This window comes from Accipiter gentilis, chromosome 7, assembly GCF_929443795.1.
Source record: "Accipiter gentilis chromosome 7, bAccGen1.1, whole genome shotgun sequence".
Taxonomy (NCBI): Eukaryota; Metazoa; Chordata; class Aves; order Accipitriformes; family Accipitridae; genus Astur; species Astur gentilis.
Window position 1 is genome coordinate 16,544,710 of NC_064886.1, and position 16,799 is coordinate 16,561,508.

The window sequence follows — 16,799 nt, forward strand, 5'->3', positions numbered from 1 at the left end:
CCTCTGGACAAAACACACCCCAAGGCCAGAGTCATATCCAACTTCTGTATTTAGTGGCTCTTTACAGAACTTGTTCCTTCCAAAATTGTTAAACAAAGTTCATCGATCTCATAGAAACTTTTGAAGTACAGTACATGAGCCTAACAAAAACGTGACAGGTATGTCCCGCTAGCTTTAATACAACAGGATTGCTGTGTTCAAGACTATCCTAAGTGCTTCCTCGAATCCCGTTCCACTAAAGCTCCCGCTAGCACATGATGGAGAAGAGCAGTCAATGGTCGTGCCTCGACCTTCTGCAGCATGGTGGCAGGGAAAAGAGCAGCTGTGGGCAAGCTGGGGCTCGCTGGGGCAGGGTAGGTGGGCAAGGAGAGCCGTGCCTTCGCAGAGCCGCTTTTAGCATCGCTCACTGACTACCACCCAAATATAAAAATACCTTCTATTCTGATAAAAATGTATACAGTGGAAAATTAGTCAATGCATAGCCTCGGAGCCTGGCAGGGCAGCCCTCCTGACAGCAGTGGCCTTGGTGGGTGATGGCTGATGCCGTGCGGGCAGGGGACAGGGCAGAGCAGCCCAGCCAGTCCACCTTGTGTCATTTAAAGGTATTTTGTTAGCAGAGGCTGGCTGGCAGCGGTGGGGTCAGGGACGCGGCACAGAGCACACCGGGATGGTGCCACCACCGAGCTCCTGTGCCTTTGCATGGGGTCAGCCCTGGAAAGCCAAAGCTCGATGGTGTTTTGCCCAATTCAGGTTTGAGCTTGCCCAATTCAGGCTTGATACCCCAAGGCTTGTCCTGGCTTCACCGGCAGCCACTGCCTGGGGACATGGCTGTGGTGAGGGGATGCTCCTTCTGCCCAGGCACTCCCCCTAAAAAAAGTGCTTCAGCCGCAAGAGTTGGCTATGATGCTGGGAGCAGCCCCGAGCAGGGTTCAGCCCCCTGCGAGCCGGCAGGTCATGACTTTTGGGTGCTCATCCCCAAGCACTGGTGCCCCAGGGGCAGAGCTTGGAGGCTCCATCTGTTTTTCTTTCCCAGATGGATGATGGCAGAGTGCGGGAAATCGGGATCCCATGGATGTCCATCCCCAGCGAGCTGGAGCCATCCCCGAGCATCACACCTGGGTACCTCTCTACCCATCTTGCTCCCAAAATTGCAAGCACAGGCTGCTTTCTTTGCTTTTGCATTATTTTTTCTCTTCCTTTGGGAGCTGGCAGGAGCCGCACCGTGCTGCATCGGGGCTGCCACCGGTTGCCAGCTGGAGGAAGCGCAAGGGACGGCGTTCGGACCATGCTACATCTTGTTCCAGAAGGCTATTGCAGACATTTCTACAACATATACAACCGCACGGGACATTCTGTGTTACAAAGGTTTCAAAAAACATAAACCACCAGAACTAAATACATACTCGATGGCATCAAGGTTTTTCGCTTTAGAGTCTTCAGGGACTATGATGCAGTCTCTGGCTGGGGCAGAAGCGATGCAGTGTCTTACAGACAGAGGTGGAAACCGCTCAGCAAAAGTTTTTTAAATTTGGTCAGTCTTATAGTGCTTCTTGATGGCTTTGCTCAATAAGTCTTTTCTGTGGGGTTTTTTTGTTTGTTTTTTTTAATCTCATCCAGTGGCAAACTACAAGACTTCAGTGTACATTTAATGACACGACTGCTACATCATCTTGATTTTATAGCTATCTTTAATATCAAAGCAGCTTAAGCTGTTAATAAATTCCAAAGTATCCTTTTATTAAAATATCTAAAAGAGGTCTATAAATATTTTTTGTTTTTTCTTTTCTTTTCTTTTCTAAAATTGTTCCCAGTTTTTCACATTTAAAACAAAGCTGGGGGGGCAGCTTCGTAAGCGGGGGCCCCCCCTTTCCACGGGCGCTCCTCTCCGTGGCACTGGCTGCCTGCCGCCTCTTAGTGTGTGCTGCATTTAACAAAATATATATATATATGTGGGTGTGTATATATATATTTAGGGCGGCGGGGGGGGGGGGGGGCACTCAGAATTCCCACTCGAGGGCCTCCTCGCGGTTGGCGGCCCGCTCCAGGCGGTGGATGATGTTGTTGAGGTTGGCCATCTTTTCATGGCGCCGCTGGACGCTGGTGCTGAGCCGGGGGCCGGGAGCCGGTGGCAGCGCTGGTGAGACCGGCCCGGCAGAGGATGGCCCCGGTGAGGCTGAGCCGGCGAGGCCGGGTGAGGATGCCGCCGAGGGCGATGTTGGGGAGACCTCCAAGCTGCAACGGGATGAACCCGCGGAGGACTGGGAGCTGTCGGGGTGCGGTGGCGGTGGTGGTGGTGGTCCCCCGGCGGTGGCACCGGCACGGCCCCCCCGCCGCGGGAGGCTGCCAGTGCTGGGGGCGGCAGCGTGGGGGGCTGCCCCCCGCTCCTCCTGGGGAGGTCCGGTCCCCTCGGCCGCCCCGGCCGGGCTGCGTGAGTCCCGCCGGCGGCCCCAGCCGCCCGCCTCCCCCTGCTCCTCCTTCACCTTCACGGGTGCAGCGGCGCAGGGGTGCTCACCCCCCCTGAACACAGGTTTACGGTCCTCTGCATCCGAATCGGGGCTGTGGGGGGCCCGGCGTCCAGGGATGGTCGCTCCGCCGCTCTGCTCCGGGTCCGTGTCATTGTCCTGCGCGCCCTCCACCAGCATCTCCCGGCGCATCCGTGACCTGCCGGGACACAACCGCAGAGGGTCGGTGACCACCAATCATCACATCTTGAAAAAGCATGTCCAGCCAGAAAAATGCGACCACATCACTTGAGAGGTAACACCCGACTTTGCTGGCCTTTAAAACATTTTGAGGGGGGCAAATCACTGCCACTTTAACATGGGGAACGGATTTGGCAACACTTTGGGCTGTTTGCAGCCAAACCAACCCAATTTTGCAAGTATTTTCCACTACCTTTTTTTGTTGTTGTTTAAAACATAACATTTTTCAAAGGTTTATTTTAGGGCAGTTGTGTTTACTGAGATCAGGAGGGGCTTTCCTGGAACTACACAAGGGGACAGGTCACAGGTTTAAAAACCGCATTAGTCAGTGTTCCACTAAAAAGCCTGATTTTTCAAGCTCTGCCCCTCACTCCCCACACAATGCCTTTGTGCAAGAAACCTCAGCCAGCTCCTATAAATATTGACCATCTACTTTATGCTGCCCAGGAGGAGTTGGAGGCAGTCGGAGGCTCTGCGGACTCCACACAAGCACTTACATGTCTTTTCATACTGGTTTATATAGTGGGAAGGGCACAACCCATCACCTGGGCTGTTGACTCTGAGAGCAGGCAGCTCTTGGTGCGGGTCTGGGGAGTATTCAGGAGCCACGTGTCCACCTGCAATAATGCCCGAGGATGAAGCCTGTGCTGCTCCCTGGGGCTGGGCTGCTATGGGGATGGATCCTGTGCTCCAGGAGCCTCCGTAAGGCTTTCCTCCATCTGACAGGGAGCTCCTGCTCAGTGGTGAGCGGTGTCCCGCACCGGTGAGCAGGTGAACATGAGCATGGTAACCTCTTTAGATGCTCAACATGACTTGGTCAAGCTGGTCAACAGCTCTTGATCACCCGCCAGCCAGGGCACATGCAAGCGTTTCGGCTGCAGTCCTGCACCTGGGGACCTCCAGTGACCACGAGTGGGTCTGCACCTCCCCATCTAAGCAAGAGGGACTGGGAGGGCTGGAAGAACAGTGACACCACCTTGGTGGCACAGCACAGTCAGACATCCGAAGCCCTGGAGCGTCCTTACCTGTAGTTGTGGAACCAGTTGATGACGGTGTTGGTCTTGAGGTTGAGCTGGAAGGAGAGCAGCTCGATGGTCTGCTGGGAGGGGTAGGGCTCCAGCTGATAGGCTTTCTTCAGGGCTTCCTTCTCCTCCGGGGCCAGCACCACTCGCGGCTTCTTGATCTGGAGGAGGCTGAGGTCCTGCGGCTGCAGGCTGGGGCTGGCACACTCGGAGCGGGTGCTGGGGGACTCGCTGTCCGAGCCAGCGCTCATCAGCCCATACCGACGTTTCAGGTAGGCTGCAGGAGAGGAGACCCAGCTGCGCGCTGCTCGCTCCCCAGCCCCGGGGAGCCCCCCACTCGGCCAGCACCCCAGACTCGGCGAGGCTGCACCACCCTGATCCTCACCTTTCTTCTCCAGCTTCTTCATGTCACGCAGCTTCTCCACGTTGTGGGGGTCATTGAGCCAGAGCTGCATGCGGACGAAGGGCTCCCTCCCCTTCAGGCTCAGCTTGTGCCACGGCTTGGGCCTGGAGAGGAGATCGGACACCGAGCCCTGCGTCAGGCCCAGGATGCTCTCCCCGAACAGCCGCTGGCCTGGCGGAGGAGAAGCAGAGGTGGTTAGAGCAGGGCAGAGCAGCAGGATGGGTTCTACAGTCCCCCCGCAGAGCGGGTGCACCCCATTTCCCGGCCAGCATCCTCCCCAGCGTGCTGGGATCCCCCCGAGCACCTGCAGCGAACCGGCGGAGGGGGGGCCGTGGATACGGGAATTGGGGTGATGCATCCATCCAGCCTCACCAGCAGCTCCCGAAAACCCAGGCGGAGAGAGGGTCCGCACCTAAATTGTTGTCCGTCAAGACCTCCTTGACCTTCTTGGTGATGGAGTAGGTGTCCAGCTCAGGGGACATGGCAACAATCTCCTGGATGCCCACGGGTCCCTGGCTGTTGGGGTACGTCTTCCCACCCAGTGCAGGTGTCGACCGGCTCTCGGGCTGCTGGTTTTCCTTGCTGCTCTCCAAGGCCAGGGTGAGGGGCTCCTGGCAGCCCTTCTCATGCTCGGCGGGGCTGGGGGGCGGCGAGGGGGATGGCTGGGGCTCCACCGGGCTGGCTGCACAACACCGGGGCAGAGGGGTCAGTGGGGATCGGCAGAAGGGGAGAGTGGCAGGGACCCGGTGAGAGCGGGAAGGTTATTTTGGGTATGCCTGCGGCTCTGCCCTCTGGAGAGGGGGGATGCCAGCTGAGTCCCTCCGGCAGCTACGGCAAAGCAGGAGTTGCCGGTGGAATAATTAAAGAGAGAAAACACCACTAATATAAAGACAAAAACAGTTACTACTTTATGCCAGGCACAAAGCCACAGATTTTTCTTGTGGTTTTCCTTTTTTCTTTTTAAACTAGATGACTTTCAAAGCTCGTTTATGACAAAGTAACATTAGAGGATCTCTATAACAGCCCTAAATTGTCTAAGTGACTAATTAAGGGGGTTCAAAATGGGTTGGATGCATCAGAGGTGAGGGGGATGAAAGGGGCTTCCCAGGATTGGGGTGCAGGTGGGGGTGCTGGGGGTCGTGGGGGCACCTCTCCCTGGTGCTGGAGTGGGAGCAGGACAAACTTTCCCTGTGCCGGTATGCGGGGATGGATGTAGAATTGCTGGAGGCACTGATGGCACATGGGGACCGTGGGAACGGTGGCGGCACTTACCCTGGGAGGGTGTCGGCTGCTGGCTGATGCCTTGGCCCAGCTGGTCGGTCAGCCAGAGCTGCATGCGGATGAAGGGCTCCCGACCCTTCTGCGTCAGCTTGCTCCATGGCTTGGGCCGCGACAGCATGTCGCTCACACTGCCCTGGGACAGTCCCAGCACCTAGGCACCACGCAGGTGTCACCCACCGGGGCTGGGGCGTGCTCCCCCCAGCATCGGGCTGCTGCCTGCCCTCCGTCCCCATGTCAAAGGAGGGGAAGCAAGCTGCCACCCGCTGCTGCGTTCACGGCCCCACAGCATGTCCGGACCCCTTGGCCCCAGCCATGAGTGCTGGGACCTTGGTGGGTCCCTCTGGGATACCCAGGGGGCTGGGAGGATGGTCCCTACAGGGCTCTGCACAGGGCGTTCCTGGTGGGAAGTGCCACCAACCAGTTGGTGGTGGCCACTGGGAGACCACTTGGGGTTGGGTCAGACCCTGAGGACTCAGCATCCTCCAAGGGGAAACCCACTGGGGAGAGTGGGGACCCTGGAAGGAGCTGGCAGAGGCCACTAATGAGCCCCGGGCTCTGGGTCGCGGAGCAGAGGGGACACCAGACCCCCCCTTCTCCAGGCTGCTACCTTCTCTCCAAAGATCCTCTGGCAGATGCCGTTCTTGGCCAACTTCTCCTTGACCTGCCGGGTCAGCTCCAGCGTGTCCACCTCCCTGTACATGTACATCTCGTACTGCTCCGGTGTCAGCGGCGGCACAGTGGGCTTCAGGGTCCGTGGCACGTAGGCGGGATAGTAGGAGAGACGACCGCCAGCTGCCGGCTCTGTGCCGGCTCCCTCCGCCTTCATCTCCGTCAGCCGGTGGGGCTCATCGTCTGCCGGCGGCAGTTCGTCCTCATTAGCACCACCCTCGCCGGACTCGCCCCGTGGCCAGCCCCGGCCATTGGCCATGCTGGAGTAGCTCGAGGAGGAGGAGGAAAGCGAAGGCGAAACAGAAGTGTAGGGTCGGCTGAGCAGGCTCCGCTCCGATGCCCAGTGCTGGTCAAAGTAGGAGCCAGCGTCGCCGATCTCCGACTTCACTTTCCGGATGATGCTCTGGACAAAGGCAGCGGGCGAGAGGACAGCCAGAGGCGTCTGGGGAGGGCCAGGGCTGGCCCCGCTCCCCTCCTCCTGCTTGACATAGGTCGGGACAATGTTCTGGTTGACGGCGGCCAGCGTGGAGCGCTCGGCGGGCGGCGTGTCCCCGGGGCGCCCGCTGCCCCCCGACTCCATCTCCAGCAATGCCTGTTGCTGTGCCTGCATCTCCCGCCGCGCCTGCTCCAGGATGCTTTTGATGGCGTCCTCCGAGCTGCTGCCGCCCGCCCCGTTGGCCACCGCCTGCGATGCCGACGGCGTTTTGGGTTCCCCTGCAAGGAAAAGGGCTGAGGGGAGCCCCAAGGCGCAGCATGCATCATTTTACCATGTGGCCATAATTCAAAATGCAGGAAAAAAGGGATTTTTATCCCAGTTTGGTTCAGAGCACTCTCCATCAGGCAGATGCCCCACATGGCTGCAGTTCAGAAGGACCAACAGCACCCACAAAGCAAAAGCTGCGACACCCCCAGCTCAAAGCCAGCTTCTTTTTTGACGATTGCAAAATAAATCCCATTACCAACGATGGCAATAGACAAACATGTTTGTTTGCCCTGTCTGTTTTTCCACCGTTCCTGTCTAATTTAATTCTCTGGGATTCTGCTTTCTCAGCAGACTACCTGTTTTAATGTATTTCATTTCTTGTAATTGACTGCGAGTGCAGCTGCTTTAATGATTCCTCGTGCCAGATGGATCGCGCATCCTCATTTAATCATCTGTTTTGGAGCAGAGGGGGATGAAAGAGTAGGTCCAAAGTTTCTGAAAGCCCAGGTACAAACACCGCTGCATGGAGAGTCTTCCGTTCCTAACAGTATTTACCAGCATTTCTTCCCACCATGCCCCAAATCTCTATGGATGTCAGTGGGAGAAATGCGAAATAAAGCCCATTTTGCCCCAGCCATGGGGTTAGCCTGGTGCCAGGCACTGCAGTGCCACCCCACCCAGGACATGTGCCATGAGTGCCAGGCTTGGCAGGGGCTGGCTAAGGTTTCCTAGGGGAGGCAGAGATTCCCTGTGCCAGACGCTACCGGTTTTGCAGGTGTTTTGGCATGCTGTGGGATGCGCAGCCATGCGGCACCCAGCCACCAGCATCCCTCTGAGTGCTGCTCCCACGGGGGCAGAGCAGGGGCTCAGCCACTCCCAGGGCCACCCAAACACCAGGACCTACCTCCCTTCTGCGACTCGATCTCCTTCTTCGCCTGCTCCAGGATGCTTTTGATGGCGTCATCAGAGCCGGTCTCCGGCGTCCTGATCCGCGGCGTGATGCTACCTGATCAAAGAGGCAGGATAACAGCTTTGTCACCGGCTCTGGTTTTACAAGCTTCACTTGTATGTCAGGAAGTATTTACTGCTCTGCATGTTCAATTATTTTTAGGGATGCTGGTTTTAAGACAAATGTCACTCCCGATTAGTTGCTAGCTGGAGCGTGGGGAGCCCTGGTAGCCCCCACTGCCAGCTCTTGCCTCCAGCATGGCATCTCCTGGCCACCTTGCTCACCCCATCCAAGGGCACCCGCTCCCCACCGGCACGCAGGGTGCTGAGTGGAGACACAGGCACGGGGACCATGTCCGCCATCCCTGGCACTGTGTCCTCCTGGCTGTGCAAGTGAAGGGTTAATGCTGGATCGGATCCAGGGGATAAACCAGAGCCCTCTGTATTGAAAGGCCAGCAGATGCACAGACCAGGGACCTGCATTGCCCGGTCCCTGTGCCACCGCAGGGACCTGAGTGACCAGCCACCACTGCTGCCACGACTGAGACGGGGCCAGGAGCCGCCATCCCCAGAGCCGGGCATTACCATTTCATGGTGGTGCCAACACCGCGCCGAGGTCCTGCAGCATTAAGACTTCATTATTTTAACGAAATATTCCCAAGCACATTGATTCATATGCCACGGAACAGCCTAATGAATAATTAAATGGCACTTGTCAGAATAAATGAATAAAGCACGTCTGGGGATGCAGCTTCCATGATGATGGGTTGTTGTTAATTGCTACCATTTGCCAGGACTCCATCCCACCCGGCAGCCGGTTCCATCCCACACCACAGCAAGCCGGAGGACCACCAGGGACAATCCCTGAGCACTGCCGGTGACTCCGCACGCATCCCTGCCTGTCTTGCCAGCACATCATGGGCTGGCGGGCACCCCTGCCGTGGCATGGGGCACCCCGGGGTGCTGCTGGGGTGAACCGGGGTGTATTGGGAAGGGAGCCCACGGCACCGCTTGCAGCATCCCAGAGTAGGACCTGTCGGCCAGGGCTACCCCAACCACTCACCTCTCTGGCGCACCTGGATAGTCCTCAGGGCCAGCACATTCTGCTCGTCAGAGAGGAACTGCTTCATCTTGATGAACGGCTCCTTGCCCTTCACCGTCAGCTTGCGCCAGGGCTTGGGCCGGGCCAGGATCTCACTGACGGAGCCCTGTGACAGCCCCAGCACGTAATGCCCGAAGACCCGCTGCCCGATGTTGTGCTTCAGCAGCTGCTCCTTCACCTGGAAGGCGATTTCGGCCGTGTCCAGCTGTTCCTCGTCGGCAGAGCTGCTGGCGTTGCCCTCGGTCGGCTCACTGGGCGGGCTGGCGGCGCTGGCAGCTGGCACAGTGCCAGGGGGCACGGTGGTGCTTTTGGCTCCGAAGAAGGTGGAGGGGAAAGGCGGCCCCCCGCCGGCACTCTCACTCTTGTAAGTGGGCGGCGGGAGGTGGGGGGCCTTGGCGTCCCCTGAAAGCCGCTCACCCCCCGGGAAGGGGGACAGGGAGAAAGTCCGGGGGCCGTCGGGGGCCAGGCCGGGGCCAGGCAGAGGCGGGAGGGGAGTGGGGGAGGCAGGTTCGTCCGCTGGGGCATGCTGGGGGGATGGGTACGGCTGCTCCATGCCCAGTGAATCCTTCCCCGACTCATCTTCGGAGTGATCCTCCTCTAGAGATGAACAAGAGAGAGGGAGATGCACTAGAGTCGCCCCGGCCAGCAGCCCCGGCGCAGCCCCGCAGCAAAGCATCTCCTGCCTCAGTTTCCCCAGGTGGTATTCCCACCCCCTGTCCTCCCCCTGCCCCGCTGCTGGCTCCGGGCTCCTTCCCACAGCCAGGGCAGGATACGGCCCTGCCACCCACGTTCCCAGGGATGCTCCTGGTGGGACCGGGGATGCCGCGGGACCCGGGGACCCTACCAGTGCTGGCCAGGAGGCTGGGCTTCTCCAGCAGGTACTTCTGGGAGGGGTAGAAAGCCTCCTTCCCCAGCAGCAGGGCCTCCTCTGCCTTCGATATGCTCTGCAAGGAGCCAAGCCGAGATGGGAAAGGGCAGCAGAGCCACCGGCGGCAGGGCTGGCACGCACGCCACAGCCCGGCGAGCGTGTCGGCACGCGCCGCGGCACTTGCCTGGGGAAGGCTGCAGCTGGCGGAGGCCACCTTCATCGCCTTCAGGATGCTGCGAGGGAGACAAGGGGGGGTGACTCGGCGGGCATGGCTTTTTGCTGCCGTCAAGCCGCCAAGCGTTACAGCTGCTGAAGCGCGCTGTGGGTGCCGGTGGCAGGCGTGGATGCACGTCAAGCCATACCTCAGCTCCGTTTTGATCTCCTCGTAGTCCGCCTGCGCTTGCAGCTTCTCCTCCAGCTTCTGCGGAGCAGAGTGGGGGAGTCCTTGCAGCTGGCTCCCGGTGCACGCCCGGCACAGCCGGACCCACACCCAACCCTCCCTCGCAAGCCCCTAGACCCTGTGGGCACACCTCGATGGCTTCGTTCTTGGCGGCCAGCTGCCCCTCCAGCTCGGCAATCTGGTTAGCAGAGGACTCTTCCAGCTCCTGCAGAGAGCTCTGGAGGTGCTGGACATCCTTCAGGAGCCGCAGGATCTCCCGGTCCTTGGCAGCCAGAGCCGCCTCCAGCCTCGACCCTGAGCACATGGAATAGTTCACTTTGTCCTGCCGGGAGAGGGGACACCGTCAGCTCCCGGCCACGCAACGCGGGAACAAGGGCCACCCTCCCCGTCAGACATGTCCCCACAGGGAGCAGGTGAGCCCAGGCCTCAGCCCTGCGGGATGGGGACCCAGGATGACACAGCCCTGAGGAGGAACAGAGCTTTCCTCTCCCCTTACAGGTCTCCCAGGTACGCCTGTTCAGTGCTATGGGGGTGCACGTCTCCTTCCCCATAGGAGGCTGGGGCTGCAGGTAGGGCATGGCCAACGCTACTACCCCATGGTGGAAAAATGCCTCAGTCATTTTGGCCATTTTGGGCATTTTGGGCTTGCTCCCGAACATGGTGGGTGCTCCCGAATGCAAAAGGGTGCTCCTGAATGCAATGGGGTGCTCCTAAGTGCAATGGGATGCTCCTGAACACAGTAGGGTGCTCCTGCATGCAGTGAGGTGCTCCTAGCTATGACAGGGATGCTCCCAAGTGCAACAGGATACTCCTGACTGTGACAGATGTTCCCGGCCATGATGGGGTGCGGCCAGCTGCGATGGGGTGCTGCCGGCCCCGAGGGGTGCTCTCACCCCGGCAGTGCCTGGTGGAGAGCAGCAGGCCAGGCGGAGGGAGCTATTCACGGCTGCCAGCTGCTCCCGCAAGCTCTCCACCTCCCTCTGCGCCGCCTCCGCTCGCTGCAAGAGAGCAGAAAGTGCGTCAGGCCGGGCACCCGTTGCTCATCCCACCCCACACAGGGCAGAGTGGGGCCCCAGGATCTGCACCGACCCGTGCCTCTCCCGAGCATCCCGTTCCCACTGCCGTCACCATAAGCCCCCCTCAATGTATTTTGGCTCTCCACATCCTAACACGGTCCCCAGTCCTGAACCCTGGGCACTGGCTGCAGCCCACCTCCAGGACACTGCCTTTTGTCCACCCAAAAGGCCATATTTACATGCAAATCGGTCTTTAAGCCTCTTTTATTATCCACGTGCATTTATTTGTATCTACGTTTTCAGAATTAAATAAACCTAATGAATAGGAATGGATAGGACCAGGAGTAATTATGCCAGAAACCAACACCAGGCTGGTGCGGGTCATGCCCTGAAATACCCGGGAGAGGCTGGAGGTGACAAACACCGGCTCCAGCAGCTGAAGTAGAGCCCAGTGGGAGCCCCAACACACCAGTGACCTTCAACATGGGGCAGGGGGTCCCGTCGGGCTGGTTCGGAGGAGCTGCTGGGCGAAGGAAACCAGAGCCTCCCTTTGCAGGGCTTCCCAGTCCCGGAGCCTCGCTGTCCCGTACCATTTTCAGGGACAGACATGCAGGCCACGTGGATGCTCGGGGTGCTGTGGTGGGTGCAGGGGCTGGGGGGCCACAGCTGAGCACAGCAGAGGGGGAGCAGGGTATGTGCCCTGCACTGGCTGGAAAGTCGGCTCTCGGCTCACCTGGTTGGCTTTTTCAAGGTTTGTCATGATCATGGCTACTTCGTCTGCCCTGTGACGAGAAAGCAAGAGGTGTCAGCTGGCGTGGAGGCACGGACGCAGCCCTCCATGGCCGGCGAGGGCTCTGCCTGTGCTGCGGCCAAGGCATCTCAGACACAGGGAGCCCCAACGACTTGGGATGCTCCTGCGGTCGCTTCAAGTATCTCAGCTCCTCAAGCCATTTAGCAGCACCATGGGGACGTCCCGGCACTGCGGCAGGCGGCTCGGCTCAGCCTTGGGCATGCCAGTGGCCTCCAGGCACGACCAGCCATCACCGGCGACTTACTTGGACGCGGCTTCCTCGTCGTATTTACAACGCAGCTCCAGCAACTCCGTCTGGGTGGCCTTCAGCGCTGGGAAGAGGAAGAGGAGGGTGAGCCACAGGGTGGGAGTTTGGCCCCTCCGTGGCCAGCGGCCCCTGCCCCAGCCCCCCTACCTGCGTGGAGCACTTTGATCTTCTCCTCTGCCTCTCCCAGCCGAGCAGCCAAAGTGACCTGTGCTTCCTGCAGCCCCCTGCGAGAGACGGGCATCAGCGACGTGCCAGTGTCACCGCGGCCATGCCGAAGCTGCAGCCCCCCAAGGGCGCATGGAGAGCCCTTCGCTGCGTCCCCTCCTCTACCCCATCGCTCGGAGATGCCGGGGAAAGACCCGCTGGTGGATGCCAGGATGTGTTCGAGCCATGTTATGCCCTGATGTTAAGGGGTGTACTGCCCCAGGTGTAAAAAAATTCACTTTGAGATGAAAACGGTCCCTGATCCCTGCCGCTGAAACCCCTCTGATGGGGGAGATGGCAGCCCACCCCTGCCTGTAATTAATTGGAAGGGGGGGAAGCAATCAGGGAAAAGTTATTCTGCATTATTTATAGCCTGCACTTGCCAGGAACTTACTCGCAGAGATCTGCAATTTAGGGTTTAAAGATTCTTCATTTGTTTCCCGGTGCAGCGTGTTAAGGAATAACAATGAAGGCACCGAGAAAGCCGGGAGCCTCCAAATTAAAAGGCCATTTAATGAGGTTCATCCACCGACCTGGATTTAACCCATTTGTCCGAACGAAGCCACGTGCCAGGGAGACGGCATGAGGGGCCGGCAGGAGGGACCTGCCCCGGCTCTGCCCACGCCTGCTGCTGCCCAAAAACTGCCTGGGATAGAGGATGGATGGACAGACAGATACTCAGAGCACCCAAGACTGTGTTTCATGTTTCTGGAAAGGATGCATCTGCTCTCAACCCAGACAGCAAAGGAGGTGCAAAGGGCAGGAGAGGGAAGGGCAGATGGACACCGCCATGTGGGAGCACGGACAGAGCCACACGTTCCTACAGCACCCCAAAATGACCCCATTCCCGGTACTCACGTACTTTTGCTTTTCTGCCTCATTTCTCTGCAGCAAGGTTTCTGCGCACAGTCCTTTGCCGTCGACACTGGAGAGCGCGGGCTCGGCCGCTGCCGCGAGCCCGGTTGCTGGTGACGTCCCCTCTCTGCGCTCTGCGGGGGGGACACATTTCACACAGCTGCGTAGGGGACAGCAGCAGTGGCCGCTGGGGACCACGGGCCAGGTCCCAGCCCTGAGGACTCCCCTCCGTGTCCTGGGGATGCTCAGAGGCATGTGGGGGGACCCGGTGGGGGGCCAACACTGCCACCCTTGTCCGACCGGGCAGCCGGCGTCGGAGGGTACCTTTGGTGCCGACGAGCTCCAGGTGCTTCTTCCAGGGGCGGCTGATGTCCTTCAGGGGGGCCGGTTCAGGCTCGAGGCGCTGGAGCTGCTGCAGCCGGTCCTCCAGGCTCCGGGCAGCCTCCAGCACAGGAGCAGGGTCTGTGGGACACAGGACGCAGCGGTGAGCGGCAGGGATACCTGCCACCAGCCCTCTCCCACCTCCCCGGGGACCCATTGCCTGCCCTCATTGCCGCCCACCCCAGGGCAGCCACCCTCTGCACCCTGCTTAAAACCAGAGTGGGTGCCCTCCCAGCCCGGGGCCACCCCATGGGGTGCCAGGTGCCATGAGGACACCCCTCGGTCCCACGCTTTCCATCGCGTGGGGACCAGCAGGGCTGCATGGGGGCATCACCTCCCCGAGCGAGCCGGTGGCACCCGAAGCACCGGTGGCCCCGGTGCCACCAGCGCCGGCCCGTTTGGGCGCAGACAATGGCGGTTTGTGCCGAGGTAAGCAGGTGCATTCAGAGCCGTCCGTCTTCCCTCTGTCAGCATTACACCATCATTAGCTAGTGTCTGCTCAGCAGGGTGTGCCATTATGTCTCCCAGGGCTGATGTAATTATACATTGACATAATTAACCCAGCAAGCCCATTAAGCAGGCCAGCTAAAAATTCATCTATAATTATTTGTTGTGTGCATGCTAATGAGTCCATCTGCACTGCCATTGTACAACATGAACAAATTAATTTACAAGTCTGGATTTTTTAATAAGTTCAAGAAAATGCCTCCTATTGAGCCAGGTTAATATAGGTTTGGGGGGTTTTTTTTAGAAAAGAAGAGGAAATAAAATAGATTTGAATTCTCGAGGGTCAAAAAGTTAGACAAACAGGGAAGTGGGACGGAGCCGGGCGCGCTACTGTACGGCACGGACACGTGGCAAGCATCCAAGGGTAAAAAATAATAACAGTGATGGAAAAAAAATCAAAGAACTGGCTGCCTCCGCTCTGAATGGGATGCAAGGCAGCTCTTCTGCTCAGCGAGTCCCCGTCTGAGACAGCAGCAGTGCGGGATGAACAGCATGCGCTGCCACCACAGCCCCGCCGCTGGATTTGAGGTGGTCTGGGGCTGCGCTGGCACAGCCCAACCACAGCACCGGGTGTCTTTGGAGTGAACCTGGCCGAAAGACACAGGATTTGGCCTGTGATCCTCACTGCAAGTGCCCAGCACGGATGCTCCTTGCAAATCAGCAAAGCCGAGACGTGTGCCCCCCAAGATGGGGTTCGGGAGACCCACCAACCTGCCGCTGCCCTCCCATCCCACAGCACTGCGGCCGTGGGGTGCAGGTCTCCACCACAGTGCCCACCATGCGGCTTCCCCACAGGACCAGTGACTGCCAGACACCGCGTGCTAATGCGGAAAGCCCCTGGAGCATCCTTCTCCGCAGGGAACAACCCCCCTTGTTTCTGCTGGACATCACAGAGATCTCACGGACACACCAGGATAAAAGGTTTGTGCACAGATCCCAGCCATGGGGACACATCCAGAGGCGGGTGCTGAGCCCTGCCAGCACACTGCCAGCTTTGGCACTGAAAGGGGCATTCAGCTTTGGCTGGGACCCTCCCAGGCTGCTTCGTGGTGTTTGGCCAGTGCTGGAGCCACAGCTCAGCATCCTTCAGGCAAGTTCGCCATCCAAGAATGTGGGAGTGTGCCATTAAAGGGGGTCGCGGCGATGCAGCACAGCCCCAAACTGGACTGGATGCTCTCACAGCCATTAATAACACCCGTAAGTACATGAGCTGAGATAACGATACGGCTAATTAAACCCCGTGCTCCATGGCCCCAGCTCACAGGCAGCGGGGGCCAGGGGTCCCCCCCCGCACTCCCCCAGCCCCGGTGGCTCCACGCCAGCCCGCAAGCCCCCTCCACAGGGATAAACTCTGGGGCAGGACCCGTCTGATCCGCACTGGCAGCTCTTCTCGCCCCCCCGTGATGAGAAATAGTATGGGAGGAACTGGCCCGAGTGATAAAGCTCTGGGGATTTTCCTCAGGTCAGTATTTCCCCTCCCACGAGTCACAGCCCCGCTGCTGAAATACAGCTGGCACGATCCCCCAGCACACAGCTCTCCGTTTGGAGCTGACATCCCGGGATGAAGTGGTCGGGAGTGGAGCTTTCAGAAGGGAAAGGAGCAAGGGGCACTTCAGCTCTGCTCCCTATGTCAGCTGGGGCAGCACTGATGCAAAATGCCTGGCTGGATTAATTACATTGTGCTAATATCACACTGTCCAGCCACTGGGAAAGTGCTGTCCTTGGCTGCAGGGCCGGCTCCACCACCGCATGCGAGGTGTTTGGATGCACCAAGGGACTGCCGGGACCGGGCACCAAGCTCGTCCCATGCTCGCACCGTTCTTGCACCAAGCTCACACCATGTTCACGCATGCTCGTGCAGTGCTCTTGCTGCCAGCGAACAAATCCTCCTGCTGCAGGGCTGGAGAGAGGAAGCCCTCAAAACCAAGCGCATCATCTGCTCACACCAAGGCACCGGGGATGGCACGTGCTGTCACACCCTGAGCTGCACGGCAGGACTCGGAACGCTGTCCACGGCGCAGGGAACAGTCCCCCCTGCGTGGGTCATGGCCCCCATCGGGACAGGTTAGAGGAGACGGCACTGACGCCGCAGCCGAGTGGCCGTGCAGCTGCGAGCCCCACCGCAGCAGTGACTCACCAGCGGCATAGCCAGGTGACGGGTGATGCAAGAGAGGCATGTGCCAAAACAGGACCTCGGGGTGCCGCACGCTCCGGCGCTGCGTCTGCCCGCAGCAGCTCCCGCACGCCCGGGGGCTGTGGCATGGCATCACCCACCGACTATGGCACAGCCAGCTCACGGGGGAAATGGCAAGTCCCTACTGCAAAGCAGAAACCGCTGCTCAGGCATGCTTATCTATCGCTTCATACATTTGCCCACTATATATACACAATTTTTATATATATATATAATATATATATAATAAGTGCTGCCACTAGCTGGCGTTATTGGCTGTCCTTTAGTGGCACCGGCCGTGCTGCAGCAGGGACGGGTGGGTGGGTAGGGATCCCTCCTGGTGTCCCCAGCCCTGGCACGGGGGAGCAGGACCAGGGGCCTTTCCCCATGCTGGAGGGGGTCTGGGTCGCTGGCAGACCCGCTCCCAGACACCCCCACCGCAGCACCACGCAGCTGCTGTGCAGCCACTGGAGCAGCTCGAGGCACCCGTGTGATGGTGGGATGGGG

The 16,799-nt window shown here is 59.3% G+C and overlaps 1 protein-coding gene across 11 annotated transcripts in view; it reads right to left on the bottom strand.

Moving 5' to 3' along the window:
• Positions 1-31: 31 nt before the first annotated feature.
• CUX2 (cut like homeobox 2) overlaps positions 32-16,799 on the bottom strand; it is a 68,372-nt gene continuing 51,604 nt past the window's right edge. For 5 of the 11 annotated variants that reach the window (XM_049805316.1, XM_049805325.1, XM_049805320.1 and 2 more), the window contains 18 exons: positions 13,556-13,693; positions 13,239-13,365; positions 12,320-12,396; positions 12,170-12,236; positions 11,848-11,896; positions 10,992-11,096; positions 10,229-10,420; positions 10,061-10,119; positions 9,883-9,931; positions 9,675-9,774; positions 8,792-9,427; positions 7,685-7,786; positions 6,016-6,806; positions 5,400-5,559; positions 4,540-4,809; positions 4,110-4,298; positions 3,728-4,001; positions 32-2,661 (listed from right to left, as the gene is read on the bottom strand). In XM_049805316.1, coding sequence (XP_049661273.1) covers positions 1,998-2,661; positions 3,728-4,001; positions 4,110-4,298; positions 4,540-4,809; positions 5,400-5,559; positions 6,016-6,806; positions 7,685-7,786; positions 8,792-9,427; positions 9,675-9,774; positions 9,883-9,931; positions 10,061-10,119; positions 10,229-10,420; positions 10,992-11,096; positions 11,848-11,896; positions 12,170-12,236; positions 12,320-12,396; positions 13,239-13,365; positions 13,556-13,693 — 4,049 coding nt within the window. In that variant the 3' untranslated portion in view covers positions 32-1,997. Of the gene's footprint in view, positions 2,662-3,727; positions 4,002-4,109; positions 4,299-4,539; positions 4,810-5,399; positions 5,560-6,015; positions 6,807-7,684; positions 7,787-8,791; positions 9,428-9,674; positions 9,932-10,060; positions 10,120-10,228; positions 10,421-10,991; positions 11,097-11,847; positions 11,897-12,169; positions 12,237-12,319; positions 12,397-13,238; positions 13,366-13,555; positions 13,694-16,256; positions 16,438-16,799 lie in introns of all 11 variants that reach the window. The other 6 variants (XM_049805321.1, XM_049805323.1, XM_049805324.1 and 3 more) reach the window with 4 other exon arrangements.